The sequence below is a fragment of the Castor canadensis genome, chromosome 11, assembly GCF_047511655.1.
Source record: "Castor canadensis chromosome 11, mCasCan1.hap1v2, whole genome shotgun sequence".
Taxonomy (NCBI): domain Eukaryota; kingdom Metazoa; phylum Chordata; class Mammalia; order Rodentia; family Castoridae; genus Castor; species Castor canadensis.
The window spans coordinates 1,863,842-1,881,332 of NC_133396.1; the positions used below are offsets into that span (position 1 = coordinate 1,863,842).

Genomic DNA, 17,491 nt, shown 5'->3' on the forward strand with positions numbered 1-17,491 from the left:
GCTGTCCCGTGGTTAGCTGATGGCCCCCCGCCCCCAGCCCATCTGCTCCTAAGTCAGACTGTGCGAGTCACACACTCAGGGTCCTGGCACTGTTGCCCCATGTCACACACTCAACGGGCACACACTTACAGGCACAATACACCAATTCGTGCAGGTGCTTCAAGCACACGTAAACATGTACACATAAGCACATTACCCCTAGGCACATGCACAAAGGTACTGTGCACACCCACCCACCCATGTGCGTAACGTATTTTTGTATGTGTCTGCACAGTATACGTGCAGACCTACGTGTGCATTCATGTAAACGCACACTGCCCCCAGTCGTGTGCACACACGCATACCCATAGGCCTCGGGTTTTCCTAGGCCTCTGCTCAGGGGTATGCATTACTGGAGACCTGAGGAGGTACACAGGGGACCCCAGCTCAGCACTGCATGGGCCCTTACTGGTGGCATAGCTGTTCTTCGGGGTCACACTCTTGCGCACAGGGAGTGTGTTGGAGTACGAGTCACTCAGCTTGCTCTGAGACTGTGGGGGAGACAGGGATTTGGGCTGGGCAGCCTTTCGGTCAGCCCAGGGGTTGTAGTCTTCGCTGTCCGGGCCTGTGATGCCATTCATGACAGGCACGTTCTCCTGAGCAGACATCCGCTGGAGGAAGAGGAAGCAGGGGCAGAGCGTCACTGGGAGCCAGCTTGGGAGGAAACCCTGCACCCCCCCCACCCCAGAGGGGCCCTGGGCTCAGCACACTGGGCTTGCCCTTCAGGGAACAAGTTGCCACAAGCACAGGGAACCAACCCCACTTCCATATGCTCCCAGAAGCCCAGGACTCACCCCCACAAATGGTGCCAGCTCAGGGGGCACTGGAAGGGGCTTGGCCCCGGGAATGGGGTCCGAGATGACCAGGTTGGACTTAGAGGCTGACAGAGCGCTGGGGAGGATGGAGCCGTTGCTGTTGGCTATCTGCTGCATCAGCTGGACGGCACGGTCTGGGATCTTGTTGGGGTCGGCACAGGCTTGCTGCCACAGTGGCAGTTTCTGGGCCAGCAGCTCCTTGCCCTGAAGTGGAAAGTGCAGGATGAGGAGGAGCTCAGGGGTGGCACAGGCTCCCACAGTGGACGCAGCCCAGAGGTGTCTCCCTGAGCACCCCTCACCTTGCAAGTGGCTGCCTCACCTAGTGCTGAGGTTGCTCTTTACCGGGGTACCTCACAGTGAGAGTCACCAAATGGGCTACCTGTACACTATCATATGCTGCGGAGTTGTAGGGGACACTAGGGATGAGGTCAACATGAGGCCCAGTGCTGGTAAGGCCTTCCTAAGGATCTGGAGGAAGGAGAAACAGCAGGAGCTCACATGGTGGGCAGCCATGAAATACCGGGGAAAGAGAGCCACTGGGCAGGTGTGTGTGTGGGATCACCCTTGGATAAGGGACAGAGTTGCCCAGCTGCAGTCAGATCAGCTAGAGATGTGGGAAGGCAGTTCCCATTAGGAGACAGAGTGGGGTTCACTGCTTCTGTCCACCTCTAGGGCCAAGAGATTGCCTCTCTGCATCTGGGGCACACAGGTAGGGCCCTGCCTGGGACACAGCCAACTGCGTGAGCACAGAGGGTGGACAGAATGAGGAAGCCACAGGCCTGAAGCTGGGGTCTGCTTTAGGCATTCTGTGCCTGCTGTAGGGAACTCCAGAAGTCTGGGAGCAGCTTGGTGCCAGACATGAATTAGGCAACCCCTGCCCCTTCTAGTCATTAGGCTGAATGGACTGAAAGGGCTACACTGCAGTGGAGAATCCAATCCCTCCTGGGGAGACGGCCGGCAGCACACTCCCTGTCTTTACTCCCTGCATGCAGCATGGCTAGCTGCCTGCCCCAGACAGGTCCAAACTCTACCTTCTGGAGCACAGGGCCCGGCCCCCACTAGAGGGCACAGACGACCGCTGCTGGCCTCACTAGCGGCAGAGCGAAGGTAGCGTGCAGGGTCCGGGTGCTTTCCTGGGTATCAGTACTTCTCCTAGTGGGGACTGTGGGGAAGGGGAAGGGAAGCATGGTCAGAGGTCCCCCTCCCTCTGCTCAGGACACAGATGCCATCTGGTCTTGTTCTTCACCTGCCCGTAGCCAGGGCAGGCCCGGGCAAGCAGAAGAGGCCTCTGGGGAGGGCGAGATACTTTCTCCTTGGTGTCCCAGGCTGAGGGATCACACGTGTGTGCCTGAGTACACGTGAATGGGAGAAGGGGTCGTGTTGGTGCGTACCCTGTTGATTCCCAGAATGCCTTCACTTAACAAGGGCACAACCAGGGCCTCCTTGATTGGCCAGGCTACCTGAACACATGGAAGCTCTTGAAACATTCTGGAATGCTGTAGGGGACACAGTTTGAGCCTGCCGTAGCATCTGCCTATGGATCATGGGTGGACAGGGGCCCACTGACCCTGCCTTTTTCCAACAGGAAGTCTGTCATCTGGGCCTTGCTGCCCCTGGGGGACAGCCCTCTTACACACACTGGGCTTCTGACCTCACCAGGCCCCAGACCATCCAAGGAAGAAGCCCGCTTCAGCCCCTCCTGAGTGGGCTCCTTGGAGCTGAGCAAGCTCCTTAGAGGAGCCATCTTGGCTCAGCAAGGCTGGGTCAGGTCTTGGGGTGTGGCGCCCCATAGGGCAAATCTCTCCACTCCTCAAGGAGCTGCTCCAAGTGCTGGGAAGAGCCCAGCTCTTGGGGCAGGAAACATGGTGGCATGAGTCCTGTGATGGTCTGGACCATAAGCATCAGGACAGCCTGGGGCCCTCACCAGACTTGGTCATGAAGGAGCTGAGAGGGCAATGAAAACCTTACCCTCTGGGGACCATGTAATACAGTCTGTGCACAGCAGGCACCCCCTGGAGCAGCGTGGGGAGGAGTGAGGCCTGAGAGCCAAGGATCTGGGTACCAGGCAGGGCCCGTGGTTGCCCAAGAGGCAAAAGAGAGAGCAGGCCCTTGCGGGAGAGTGGGGATAGTGACCAGTTCCACACAGGACAGCTAAACTATGGCAGCTGCTGGACACAGGGCTAGGGAAGCCCAAGTGGCTGGTGACATGGCCTGGCCTTGGATGGCCCCCGGCCAGAGGCTGGGAGAACTCAGTACAACAGGTAAGCAGAGCCATGGGCCCAGAAGCCACCCCAGGAATTCAGATGGAGGGGTGCCACCAGCAGGGCTAAGTGAAGGCTCAGAGTCAGCACTGAAGGGAGCCCAGATGGAGGCTCCTTTCCCCATCCAGGATGCCGCAGACCACTCCCCAGCCTGCCTGCCACCAGTCCAAACCTCAGCAGGACTCAGACTGAGGCAGAGGAGTCATGGACAATTTAGAATGTCTGAAAACCCACCTATGGACCTTCCTTGGCAGGAGGTTATGGCAGCTCTGAAAGTGCCTCTGGCAATTTCTAATGTAGGTCTTCAAGATGCCCATACCCTTTGACCTGGCTGTTCTCCCTCTAGAGCTCTGCCCCTGAGAGAGTCCAAGGGACACCAGCACCATAGCTGGAGACCTGACACTTCCCGGGCGTGCTCATGCAGAACGCTATTTACTCTCGCACTTAAGGCCAGGTCCGCAAAGGAGGCAGAGCCTGAAGCCCGAGGTGATCACCTTGGCGTGGTAAGCAGCTGAGTTCTTGGCTACAGCGCACTGCTTCTCCACCAGGAAGCAGAATCTCCGGCGCTCCTCGGTGAGTGCTGTCTTGTAGCCATCAGACACATAGTTCTCCAGCTCGCCCTGCTTGTTGCTGATAGCATCGATGTACTGAAGGGTGGGAAGGAGAAAGGGGAAAAGCTGGTGAGAGGGGAACAGAGGGCAGACCCTCTCTGCCCTGCCCTAGGATTTAAAAACCCAGCAGTTCTTGTAGAGTGGAACAGAACAGATCTGAGGCCACGTAGGAAAAGCCTGATGCTCCCCATCCCAGGGACATCGCCTGGCAGTGAGCCAGGGTCCTGCCTCTTGCAGGAGACAAAATGGAGGGGTCAGCCTTACCTCCCTGAGAAGGAGAAGGCAGCACAGCCCTTCTGTGGCAGTCAGCCCTTCTGTACACCTTGGTCACAGTACAGAAATGTCAAATGGCATCAGTTGCTACAAAGACCATCTCTATCCCAGCTACACAAGCCTCAGGGTAGCTTCTCAGTCCTACTGTGTCACTTGGCAATCCGTGGCCTCTTAATCTCATCTCAAGCAGGAGACACAGGAGAATTAGAGTCAGGGGACACTAACCATGGGGACCCCGGGTGAGCCTGCTGCACGAAAGAAACCCATAAGGTTCTGTTTCCGTCTGCGAGCAAGTGTGGGGTGGGGCAGATCAATCAGTTCCCAACCTGTTTGGCAGAAGACCACATCCAGGAGAAAGCAGAAGTTCATTGTGTTGAGGAGGATGCAAGGGGTGGTGCTGAATGGTACCAAATGGTACCAAGGGAGGATGTCTGCAGGGCAGCAAAGTCTGACAGGCAGCCCCCCAACTGGAGCCTGTGTGTCACACTCACTGAAGAAGATGCTTGTGGGAAAGGGGCCTTCACAGAGCAAGGACTGGAAAGTGACCCAGATGCATGACTTTCCACCTCAGTGCTACCCAGGTGCCCATTCCACTGCCTCCTTGGGAGGGGTCATGAATGTACCCAGACGTGGAAACTTTGGAAAGCCCCTCAGCTCTCACAGGTGCTCTGGGCCCAGGAAAGGCGGGTGGCTCCAGGGGAGGTGGCAGGCACACCTCCACTCCTGAACCAGAGATTAACCTCTCTGTAGTCCCTAATATCATGGATCTGGTTTTAAGCACCAATGGCTGTCCTGCCCCAACCATTCTGTGCTTGCTGGTGGACACACAGTTTATCTAGGAGCTGGCATCTCACCAGTACCATGGCACTTTCTCTTTTTCTTGTCCAAAATCCCTGAAACAAAACTGAGCCTCACCTTGACCAAGCCTTCAGACCCTACTACCAGTTCTGAGTGTGCCAGGAGGCAGGACACTATCAGCAAAAACATATAGAGGTCAAACTCATAGGACAGTGCAGAAGGGGCTGCCAGGGACTGGGGGAGGAGGGGGTCCATGGGAAAGAGTCCTAATTTGGGAAGATCAGAAGGTCTGCAGATGGATAGAGGTGATAATGGTCACATATACCACAGCAAACAATGAATATGCACTTCAAAAACAGGAAGTTTTGTTTGGGGGTGGGTACTGGGGGGAGGGTAAACAGAGAGGGTAAAGGAGGGTGAATATGAAGTGCTGGTGGAATGGCTTGCAAGCATGAGGCCCTCAGTTCAAACCCCAGTACCGCAAAAAAAAAAAAAAGGAGGGTGAATATGGTACGTGTACTTTATATACTTGTATGAAAACCTGTTGAAATTGTTGTAAGTAGCTGGGAAGGGGATGAGGGGATGGGGGGGAATAACAAGGTATGTTGTAAGTATAAATGGAAATGTCACAGTGAAAATTCCCTGTACAACTAATGTATGCTAATAAAATGTTAAAAAAAGTGCTTTGGGGCTGGGGGTGTAGCTTTAGTGCTAGAGCACTTACCTAGCATACATGAGGCCCTGGGTTTGATCCCCAGCACCAGGAAAGAAAAAATGAAGTGTTTCACACCGCTGAACTGTACATTTAAAACAAAGGGGTGACCAAGTGCCAGTGGCTCACACCGATAATCCTAGCTCCTTAGGAGGCAAAGATCAAGAGGACTGAGATTCAAAGTCAGCCCAGACAAATAGTTTGTGAGCTCTGATCTCGACAAAACCCTTCACAAAAAAGGGCTGGTGGAGTGGCTCAAGGTGTAGTAGGCCCTGAGTTCAAATCCTAGCACTACAAAAATAAATAAATAAAAACAACGTGGTAAATTATATTGAGGTATTTCACAATTTAAAATATAAGCAATCTATACTGAGAGGCCACTGGACAATCAGTCATACCTTTGTGATAAGTGAGTCACAGAGAAGAAATCAGGAAACAGCATTTTGGGGGAAGAGCCATGAGGTCAGTGTGAGGTGCAGACAGGGTAGGGAACTACTGCCCTGTTCCTGAAGGCCAGTGCTTCCTGCAGGGTAGGCACTAGGGCCTGGCCAGGGGATGTGCCCAGGACTTTGCTTTGGTCCCTCTGGGAGGGGCACTGCCCCTCCACGATCTGCCTAGCAGACTATGCATCTGAGGTGGGTGTGTATGCACTCTCAATCCTGTAGTTAAGGGACACAGCACCTCCTGTGGTTTCCATGCCAACCATCAAAAACCACCTTGACAGTCAACCAGAAGCCCAACCTGCCCTGTCAAAGGATGACTCACACCGATCACCTGGGCTGGGGAACAAATGAGGATACAGGCAACAAAATGCCAACAGGTCTGTGGGTGGCCGTGAAGGTCTGCAAAGCCCCTTGACAAGTACCCAGACTTCTCTCTCCCTGGTGCACTTTCCAGGTCTCTGTCTCACCCCACCTCTTGCATTCATTCAACTCAGGCTGAGCCCTCACCAGCCTGGGGCACAGCATCCAAGGACTGCTGTCCAGGGGCAGTTTTCACAGAAGTGCTTCCTAAGCAGGCTGTCCTCCGGTAGGGGGCAGGCCTGGCTGCCAGGGGCACCTCCCAGTCTGACTCACGGCCGCCTCGGAGCTCTGACTCAGTGTGGGTGGGCGGCTGAGCTGTAGGCGATAGAGGGGGCAAGAGCAGGCTGTTCCCTAGGCACCTCCCCACGCAGAGCTCAGCCAGAGCGATGAGGGAACCGAGGTGGCTGTGGGCCAGTCCCCAGTGCACCAGAGCCCCAACTCTGCCTGCCAGCTAGCATATGTGTCCCCAAGGTCAGGGCCTGCCTAGCCCTGTCACCAAATATCCAAGCCCTGCTCCTTCTGCCTTTTTAGACTTCCACCTTCCCACACTGAACCCCATCCTCCCTTTTGGGAAGGCAACTTAAATGGGTCTCAACATAGCTGGCTTGCTACCCTCAGTCTTAAATCAAGGCCATAGCCTCAAGAGTCTGTGGTCCTCCCTAGTGGCTACAGGGCTCAGCCACAAGGTCTGTAGGAAGGGACCCAGGACTTCACTCAGGAAGAGAGAAGTCTGAACACCAATCAAGCAGCCCGAGGGCAGCCCCAAGCAGACTCTTCAGCAGGCTCTGCTATCATGATGGCGGAAGCTCCCGCCTCTGCCTCCTCCTCCCTGTCCTCCTCCACAGCACTGAGTACTTTTCCTCTGGTTACACAACATGCACCTACCAGGACCGCCTACTGCTCCCATGTGTGTGAGGCTCCTCTAGGAAGTGGGGGTGCAGCCACTGAGGTTCACAGCACCCACAAGGGCTGTGACTGGAGGGCCTTAAGGAGCCATGGGAAAGGTGACAGCTGGCTGTGCTCCAGCCTCAGTTCTGGGCTCCCTTCCCAAGCATTAGGGTAGAGGGCATGGATGAGGCAATCCCAGGACAGGGGACAGGTAGAGGAGTGGACTTGTGCCTGAGGAGGAGGCTGGGAGGATCACACCAGCCTGCCCATCTTTTGGAGCAACACCCAGCATGGGCCTGCAGCAGCCTGCAGGGTCCCACTTGCTCTGCTTGAGGCTGTCAATTTTGGCTGTGGCCTTCAAGGAGGGCACCTCCCAGTCCTGACCTCACTTACAAGGGCACACACAGAGGGGCTTGGCCTGGTGGCCAGGAACCCCTAAGCAGGGCAGCTCAGAAGTACACAAGGCTCCCCATGAGTCCAGCAGGTCTCTTCCCTGTGGTCTTCTCTAATGCTGGCCAGGCCAGAGGACATGGTGGATGACTGTGTCTAGTACCCAGGGCTTGAGGGGACTCAGCAGCAGACTTGACACCCTTGAAAGGGGAGATGAGGTGCTGAGAAAGAAAGGGTGGGGGAGGGAGGCCACTGTGCCAGTCGTTATCTAAGGGACTTTGGTAAAGAAAAGGCGTTGGTTGGAACAGTTGCCCCAGGACAGCAGTGTAAACCAGGTCGCGAGGCCCCCTGGGTTCCCTTGCCTTGAGAACGGCACCTTCCAAACCCAGGCCCTGGAACTGGCTGGCTGGCCACGGCAGGATTTCTGGGTTTGTAGGCTGCGGCTGCCTTCACACGGAGGCCTCTGCTCCCTGGAGTGCAGTGCTGCATGAGGCTCTGGCCTCATTAACAGGGTCTGGCAGCCTCCGGTGTCAGAAGGGTGTGGTGTTTTATTTTTAGGATTTTCACTCACTCACGAACCTCAAGAACAACCAGGAACCTAACAGGTCACAACTGGGAGTTCAGGCCAGGGCAGGGGAAGAGGAGAGGAGAAGAGAGGAGTGCTCTGGCAGGGGCTGTAGGAGTCCCTGGGGTCTCCCCATGGATACCAACTGTTGGGGTGCAGGGAAGATGTTCCCTGGATATGCCCGCCTGGATGCCAGCCCAGGAAGGGTCTGTAAGGACCCGGGAGAGATGCTAGCCTCCTCTGGCTAGTGACAGGCTAGGCTGTGGCTAGTGACAACATGGCTGCTACTTCTGTCTAGGAGTGACAGCTGACATCCCTGACCTCCTCTCCCAGGCCGCTAACTCCTAACACAGAGAGACCACAACTTCAGCAGGTAGATCCTGGAAATCTAGGCCAAGTGAGGAATGTCACCTTATAAGAGGGACAGTGAGAGATGCTGGCCACCTCTGTACGGCTGCAGGCTGCTCTGAGCAGCTGAGTGGAGGGGGTGCCCCAAGGTTTGAGCTCGCTGGAAAGTGCAGAGGACAGGACTGCTGATGGCCCTGCAGTGGGCCATTTAAAATGGTACTGAGCTGCTGCCCACAGGGACCAGGCTACTGCTGTCCTTGCCCACCCCACGCTGCCTCGAGGCTCCTTGCTTAGCTGGGTGCTATGGTGACGGCACTATAGAAACGCCCAGCTGAAAGCATCTAAGACCCACAAAATGCTCCCACTTAGTCACCCAGGGCTGAACAGCCCTGTAATCCGAGAGAACAGAAGTGATCAGAAAGCGTGTCTCCTCTTCTTCAGAGCAAGCTGGTGACTCAGAGGGGGGAGGGGTGTTCCCGAAAAATCTGAAGCTGCCGTGGTTCACCTCATCTGATGGCCGCAGAGGCTTTCCCATGCCTCTCAAACACCTCAGCCGACTGCCACACTCCCTCCTCCCCAGGTCCCTGCAACTCATGAATGAGAACATGAGGCTAGGCCTCCTTGTCACTACAGGGAGTGATGACTCCCAAGACGCCAGTTCAGAGTCCCATCAGCAGAGCTGTGTACAGGGGACAGTAAGACCCCATCACCCTCCACTGCCTGAGTCATCCCGGTCAGTGCCTGAAGCCTAGAGCTGCTGAATGTTGGCAGGTAGAAGGGCTGGCCATTCACTCAGCTCTACAAGGAACATTTTCGTTTTCTTGGGGGGAGGCACTGGGGGCAGTTCTGGGGTTGAATTCAGGACCTCTCACTTGCTAGGCAAGTGCTCTATCACTGAAGCCATTCTCCTTTTTGGCACTGATTATTTTTGAAATAGGGTCTAGCTTCATGCCCAGGCCAGTGTGGACTGCAAGCCTTCTATTCTGTGATTTTCTGATCTTTGACTCCTGCCTAGCCAGGATTACAGGCGTGAGCACCACACCTGTCCACTATGATGAACATTTCTATGGCTTAAATGCAGCTCCCTCCCCCCCAAAAAAAAAGGTTCATGTATTGGACACTCACTCCCCAGCCCAAGGCTGGCCTTCAGGAAGTAATTAGGGTCAGATGAAGTCATGCAGGTGACCCAATGATGGCAGTGGTGGCTTTCTTTTTTGGTGGGACTGGGATTAGGACTCAGGGCTTCATGCTTACAAAGCAGGCGCTCAAGCGGTAGAGCCACACCTCTGGGCTGGCACTGGTGACCTTATAGGAGGAGGAGGAGAGACCTGAGCTGGCAACCTTGGCATCTCAGTGTGTGGGGCTGCACTAAGAAGGCCTCACCAGATGCCGGGGCCTTGCTCTCGGAGTTCTCAGCCTCCAGAGCAGTGAGCTAAATAAATCCCCATTCTTCATCACTGACCTGACCTCAGGGATTCACTTACAGCAAGAGAAAATGGACTAAGGCAGATGTGTTCTAGGAACGTCCTTGGGAAGAAGTTTGTAGGGGTCAGAGACCTAACAAGCCCTGGCAGACTCATTTTCCTGGGGAGGGGCCCAGAACTTTCATCAGCTTGACAAGGGGTATCTCTGACCACCCTGCCCAGCTGCCCAGCAGCCCAGCACATTCCCTGAAGCATCCCACCCGGAGCTCCGTATGTGAGAGGCACAGGAGGGAGCCCAGCCACTTCTGTCCACACCAGTGGTTGAACATGCCGGCAAAGGATGGTGGCCACAGACCAAGCTGCCCTCATAGGCTAGACGAGGAAAGGGCTATGAGGTGTGAGTAGCCCTAATGGTCAGGGTAACAGAGTGCTCGCTCTCTGGCTACCCGCTCCCCTGGGGCCAGCAAGGGTCCTGATGCCATCTCTGGATAGCAGAGGCCCTGAGAGGACTTGGTGGCCTCTGGTTTCTCACACTCCTGTTTTTTCCAGCAAGCCTCCCCCCGCCCCCACCCCAGGCTGATTTTACTCCAGAGAAAGGTAAAGTCCACCTCATTGCTGGTGCCTGGGTTTGTCCAGACTGCTCTCAGCTGGGAAGGGCTGCAGGAGTGAGAGTGGGCTCAGCGCCTGTACCTCCTCACACACCGCGCCCACAGCACAGCCTCTGCTATTATCCTTTTTGAAGATCTCAACTATGGTTATTTTGTCTTTGCTTTGTTAATTATACAGCCCTTAAATAGAATGAATCTTTCCCCTCAGACTGCAATCTGGGAGTTTGGGCCTGAAACAGGCAAACCCATCGAGGGGGACACAACCAACTGAAGACCCCGGAGGTGCTAAAGCCACCTGACTGGCCCGTATCACAGTAAACAGAGGAATAGGGTTGTTTCCAGCACCTAGAGATGTCTGCATGGTGTTACGGTAGACTCCACCCCCACAGTGAGGCTGCACCTGTTCTCTCCTCCCCTGTTGTCTCAGAGAGGACAGGAGAAGGTTGACCTGGCCAGGGCCCCTGCAGCATGGGCATTCTGCCAAACATGGCTCAGAAAAGCCCCAGAAGGGTAGGGGCAGGGCGGGCCTTTGGTCCTGGCACCTGAGGGACCCTTGTAGGGCAGCTGTGGGGCTGGACTACCAAGAACCCAAGTGGGCCAGGAAAGGATGATCCAGGATTGTCACCCTCTGGTCTCCAGTGGCAGGGTCAGTCCATGCTGGGGTGATTCTGAATGGGTGTGGGCCACTCAGTGCTCTGTACCTGATTCTAGCCTTCCCCGTCCACCTCTAGTTGCTTCTTTCTGAGCCCTAACACTAGGTTCAGGTGGTTCAGTTGCCCCTCTCTTGGCACCCAGAGCTTGCACATGAGTTAAGAAGGACAAACTGCTTCCCCCACATGCAAGACACACTGCAAAGGCTCTGCAGGACTGGCAGATTCCCTACCAGAGAAGGTGCCCCTGTGCACAACCCCCGGCACACTCCACTCCAGAGGGGACAGCGAGTGAGGGCCAGGAAGGGAGGTGAATGCAGACTCACACAGCAGGAAAGGCAAAGGAGGTGTCACATTCACAGAGAACTGTCACATTTGCTGGCAGCCTCCTACCTGTACCTCTCTTGTTCTAGTAAGAGGTAGGATGGGGGAGGGTCAAATGGGGGAAAAACAAAAACAGGAGAAATCTTGAGGGGACTGTGCACACAGACTGCCTGGCTCCTCCCAGGGCACCTGTCAGGCTGGCATGTGACACAGCTGAAGGGGAGGCCCCCCACACCCACCCTGCCCCTTCGGTCAGGGGCTCTGGAGACACCAGCCAGACTCACCTAGAGGCTTTGAGAACATGGGGCCAGCATGACCACTCACACCTGCATCCCTGGGAAGGAGACACAGGCTGGCCAGGCGAGGGCCGGGCACCTCCTCCACCATGCTTGGACCCTCAGGCCTGTGGCTTAGCCAGGAATGGGTAGACTGGATCATGTGACCCCACCTCTGCCCTCAGAGGAAGACAAAGGCTGGTTTGTGCTGAGGCTCTATCCTGGCTTTTATTTCCTGCTTCCCCAAAGCCCCATTGAGACAGCCATGTCCCTCTGTTCCTGAGCTGAATGCGGTGGGAACCACACCCTGCAGTTTATATGGCAGGTCCTCCACCTGACAGTGTCTACTGTCCCCCAGGAGAGTGCTCCTTTCACAACCCATGTGGACTTCCCTGGGTGGCAGGCTGGCAACCCTATGGTAACAGCATATCTGGGAAGTGAGGGACCATGGCGGGGGACACGGAAAGGACACCCTCAAGCCAAGAGGGTGGCTCCTCGACCAACCCCTCCTTTTATGTAAAACTCTCCCGTCCCAGTTAGTGCCCCAAATGTTTCTGAGCTCCTAGTCCCTGACCTAAAATTAAAATTAGTTCCTCCTGTGGAAATCCCAACACGAAGTCTCAGTTAGGAGCAGTTCCTAAGCATGGCAGGCTTGGTCCAGCTCCATTATCCGCGGACCTGGACAATGGTATGGGTCTTCCTCTCTCTCTGGGCAGGGTCTGGGCAACATCACACGCTGCCCACCCCAAGGAGCATCACCTCGGTCCCCTTCAACATAGTGGGCAGCAACCACTGTTCTGGCCACAGCCTATTCCCAGTTCAGTTTAGCCCATAGGCCTGGCCACCATAACACATGTACTAGACTGTGGCAGAGCCCAGCAGCAGAGAGGCTGTGGGGGAGGGCAGCACATGCTAGGGGCCCTCTGCCAAGTGGGTACTCCTGAAGGCATGGGACTTCCCTGGCTAAGCTCCATGGGCTTAGTCCCCCAGTGAGTTCCTGTTCCCAGGAGCCCTGAGAATACAGGGCACATATGCTAGACTCCAAATACCCCAGTGATTCCAGCAACCATCCTCAAGACAAACCACTCACCTCTTGGAAGTGGAGGGACACCCACATCTAACAACTGCATGTTAGAACCTTTCCCCTTGAGCCACACCTGAGAAGGGTCAGAGAGACTCAGGCAGCCTGGCGCACGTCCTTCTCCTCCAACAATTGCAACAACAGTGTCTGGCATTGGGATATGGGGTTTATTACAGCTCAAGGATCTCAAGCTGGGCCTCTGTGCCAGCCATGGGATGCCCACACCATGGAGATACCTTTACCAGCCTCCACCAGTGTTGCTGTCTACTGGGCTGCACCATGGCTAGGCCTTGCTTGGCTCTGGTCCACCAGGTAAGGGACATGCAAAGCGGAGACCCCAGCTGTGCAAGAGTGTCTCAAGGGAGCAGGGAAGGGCCTCAACCTGAAAGCCTCTACTTCTTTGTTACACATGCCCCAGGCCTAGGATGGATCTAGGCTACCCTAAAGCATGGGGCCACCTCCACTTCCAGCAGTCCAATTCCCCACCACCCTGGTTAACTCAAGGAAGTAGCCCCAGGAGCCCCAAGAGGCTAGAATCCTACCCAAGTGGCAGTGTGCGGGCACCTCTGCCTCTCCCAGCCCTAGGGTTGGGAACAACCTCCGGGTGGCAGGTCACCCTTGTGGGCACACATCAGAGGCTTGATGAGCACAGAGTAGGCAGGTCTAGTGGCTGCCGTGTCTCAAGGGCCAGGCACAGTCTCTAGGGCAGCGCTGTGAATTACAGTCTTGCTGGAGGTCCTACTGTGGACTCAGCTATTGGGCCCACCTGCAGACCAGCTGGGAAGCAGTGAGCCACTAAGAAATGGACAAACACAGGAAAAAGAATCCTGCACTTCCTCCTGGAAGCAAAGGCCCTTTCCCTGGTAACAGGACCTCCTTGAATTTTCAGACCCACAAAAACCCTGTGAAGTCAGCATGAGGGCGGGGCACAGAGGGCAGGATGGCTTGCAGGGGTCAAGTGGGGGTGGAGCCACAGCAGAGTTGGCTGGGCTGAGCTTACAGGCCCAGGCATTTCCTCCCCTTCAAAGGGTAAGGTGCTGCCACACTGAAAGGCCTCAGGGCTCTCCCAGCCCCTAGCAGCCACACCCCGAAGCAGAAGTCAGACCCTGGCCCCTGGCCAGTTTTGGAAAGGCACTTGAGCCAGCAGGAACTTTCCCAGTGGCAAGTGTTCCTGAGCAGCCTGGCAGGTGGGGCATCCCAGCAAGACTACTAGGAAGGTCACCCTGGTCAGCGGGCCAGCATGCTTCCTGCCAAGTTCAGAGGGACCCAGGACAGCTGTATGCCAAGTACCCTGTACCTTCAAACTCAGATGTGGTGTAAGGAACTGTAAGGGCACCCCAGCCTGGCCTCTTGGGCTTCTGGTGGGGGAAGCAGGAAACATACCCCTCATTGGTGCCCTCTCTTCCCATCCTCAAGAAACAAATCAACGCCACTGGACACTTGGGGCTATCCACTGTGGGCCAGCCTGCACTCAGCGGGGGAGGCAGGAGAAACACAGGACCCAGCTCCTCCCAGGGGGAGCTTGGTTGTCTGGGGAAAATCACAGAAATTAAACACTTGGCTGGTTAAGCACCGTTTCCCATAGAAACAAGGAAGGGGAGGGCTTGGAGAGGCAGAAGATGGGGGTCCAGGAGAACAGCCAGAGCACACGTGACTGAGGGAGTGGACATGGGCTCCATCCAGTCTCAGGGGCTCTATCTGTCTGTGGTCAGAGAGCAGGCAGGCACGAGTGCCCCCACTTTAGAAATGAGGAAAATGAAGTGCAGAGAGGACCTGGAGGCTGTCCCTAGCTGGGGACAGGCCAGCCCAGGGCTGTCTGCAGGCCAGATGGCGGCAAAGAGAGGTACTGCAAGTTCCTGAGCAGACAGCCATGTGGCAGGGACAGAGAAGGACCTGGCTAGGGCTACACAGAGATGCTATAGAAATGGGACAAAGGGAGCCTTGGACAGAGGCTGACCCTCGGACCTGGGAAGAAGATCAGAGTGGGAGATCCCCAGGGAGAAGCCCCAGGGGCCAGGAGGCTAAGGCATCATAGCAGCCAGGCAATGGGGGCTTCTCAGTGGGGCAGCTGGGCCACAGATACCCAAAAGTGGGGCACTACCACAGTGCCCAGAACAACTCAAACCCTCCCTCCCAGCCACTCAACACCAAACTCTGCAAGCATCACAGGTTCCAGGACCACCACTTGGTCACTTACAGCCTCACATTGTACCATCTCCCAGGCCCAGTCCATGGGGACTGGAAAGACCACCTTAGGCCTTAGGGACCACTGATCATAATGTCATCACCATTTCGAAATGCACCAGCTTCTGGCTCTGATAAATCAGGGGAGAGAAACTAGGGGGCATAAACACACCCTTGTTCTCCATACCTGCCCATAGCTAAGGGGACGCAACTTCACAAATGACCACAGCTGGCACATTCAGTCCCTCTGCCCAAGGGACAGGTATCTCAGTTTGAGATTACCTATGTTTATCATGGGAGGGGTCTCTACAGGCCACCAGGCTGACCCCTGCCACTGGCAGCTTCGGTTCTGTGGCCAATGCACCTACAGCATCCTCACTGGCAACCTGAGCTACCACTTCTTAACACGATGAGGCGAAGAGCTCTGCCTTACCCAAGACCAAGTAGCCCATCAAGGCCAGAGCAGCCCCAAAGAGAAAGAGGCACCCAGGTGATCCCAGGCAGATCCTGTGAGGCTGGGGACACAAAGGAGGCAGCAGGTCTCTTCATGTGCAAGTGAGAAGGCCAAACAGGAAGACTGGAAGGGCTGCTGCCTTGCACATAAAAAGCACAAGTCCCACCTCCTGAGCTTTGCAGCCCACTGGGGGTGAAGAGGACAGTGGTGTGGGAAACAGATGTGGTGGGCATTGGGGTGGGGGGAAGTAAGGGCTGAAAACAGAAAGAGAAAGCAGAGAGGAGATGACCCAGTGGGATATCGCCATCCAGGACTGGGTGGTCATGGACTAGTCTTGAAGAGGATGGAAATCAAGCCCACAGCCTCCATCTCCATCTGGCCCTGCCCTTTTCTGAGCCTCAGGAGGCCCTCACAGGTCCTGGTCATGAATCTCAGCCTCAGCTAGAGACTCCTAGGGCAACACCTACTGATCCTGACCATGGTGCAGGGCCAGCTGAAAGATGGAGGGCCTGAGCAGGAAGGGCCTGAATACCCTCATGATGGAAGGCTGTTCAGCCATAAGAGAGAAGGCACCAATACTCTGCAATGAAAACAAAGGACACACAGACGCTGTGTGACATGGGTGAGAACAAGCTCAGCGCAAGAAGCCAGACAGGAAAGGCCATGTAGTGTGGGACTGCTGCCATAGATGATATCCAGAACATGGAAATCCATAAACAGAGAGCAGGCTGGTGGCTGCTGGGAGAGGGAGGCTGGGGGTGGAGGGAGGGCAGGCAGGGTGATTGCTCATGAGTACAGGGTTCTTTTTAGGTTGGTAAAAATGCTCCAAAATTGCCTAGGATGACGAATGCATCTCTGTTGATATTCTCAAAACCCCCAAAGCTGCAGGAGCTGTAGGCTTTACGTGCTGGACTGAACAATATGTGAATGTTACCTCCATAATGCTGTGACCAGGAGGATAAAAAAGGTGGGACTGCAGGCCCCTACTCTTCTCAGGGATCCCTCCCCTAGCCAGTCAGTCACAGGGTGATTGTCACCAGCCTGCCACACCAGCTCCAGAAAAGTTCCCTCTTAGATGTACTCAAACTCCTGGCCCAGTTGCTCAGAGGTCGACCACAGTCACACCTGCACCGCTGCCTGTGTTTATGTTGAGGAGGTACCTGTCCTCCCAGGCAGTGGATGCTGTCTGCTGGCCAAATCTTCGAGAGCAAAGTCGCAAAGCCATCAAAGGAAAGAGAGAAAAGAAACAGGCATACATTGATGTGTGCGTTTGTGCCACTTGACCTCACAGCCCCACTCTGAGGAACCTGTTCAAGAACACCAGACGGCTCAGGGAAGTCCATCTTTGACAGCCTCGGGCTGCACATGCCCTCAAGAGGCAGCCTGGGTCACTCTGGCCATTAAAAATGATCAAAACAAGACTCTCTGGCTAGGGCCTACATCGCAGCAACATGGCTAAACACACCAAGAAGGTCGGGATTGTCGTATGGTAAATACGGGACCCGCTATGGTGCCTCCCCTCCGGAGAATGGTGAAGAAAACTGAAATCAGCCAGCATGCCAAGTACACCTGCTCGAGACGGGCTGTGGGGCTCTGGCACTGTGGTTCCTGCATGAAAACGGTGGCTGGTGGTGCCTGAACCTATACCACCACTTCAGCAGTCACAGCCAAGTCTGCCATCAGAAGACTGAAGGAACTGAAAGACCAGTAGAAGCACTACCATTTGAGACATCCCTGGTTTACATTAAAATGTGTAAATTTGTTTAACAACAACAACAAAAAAGATCAAAACAAGGACCTGGACCCAGAAAAAATGGGCCAATGGGGAAAAGGCACAAGCCATTATGGCCACTGTGCAAAAATGCACATGTGAGAGCCTGCAGCTAGCAGCAGGGTATGACACCTCCTGCTTCCTACTATCCCTGTTCTTCATGTGAGGATAGTCAGGTTATTCTCATCTGCCATGACAGGCCTTTCCTCTCTTTTGG

General features: G+C 55.3%; 1 protein-coding gene and 1 pseudogene across 4 annotated transcripts in view; one reads left to right on the forward strand and one right to left on the reverse strand.

Moving 5' to 3' along the window:
- The window catches only part of Baiap2 (BAR/IMD domain containing adaptor protein 2), a 72,719-nt gene that overhangs the window by 10,735 nt on the left and 44,493 nt on the right, over positions 1-17,491 (reverse strand). For all 4 annotated transcript variants that reach the window (XM_074044920.1, XM_074044923.1, XM_074044922.1 and 1 more), the window contains exons 7-9: positions 3,610-3,762; positions 834-1,058; positions 449-650 (exon numbers count right to left, since the gene is read on the reverse strand). In XM_074044920.1, coding sequence (XP_073901021.1) covers positions 449-650; positions 834-1,058; positions 3,610-3,762 — 580 coding nt within the window. The remainder of the gene's footprint in view (positions 1-448; positions 651-833; positions 1,059-3,609; positions 3,763-17,491) is intronic.
- LOC109689837 (large ribosomal subunit protein eL43-like) lies at positions 16,955-17,249 on the forward strand (annotated as a pseudogene).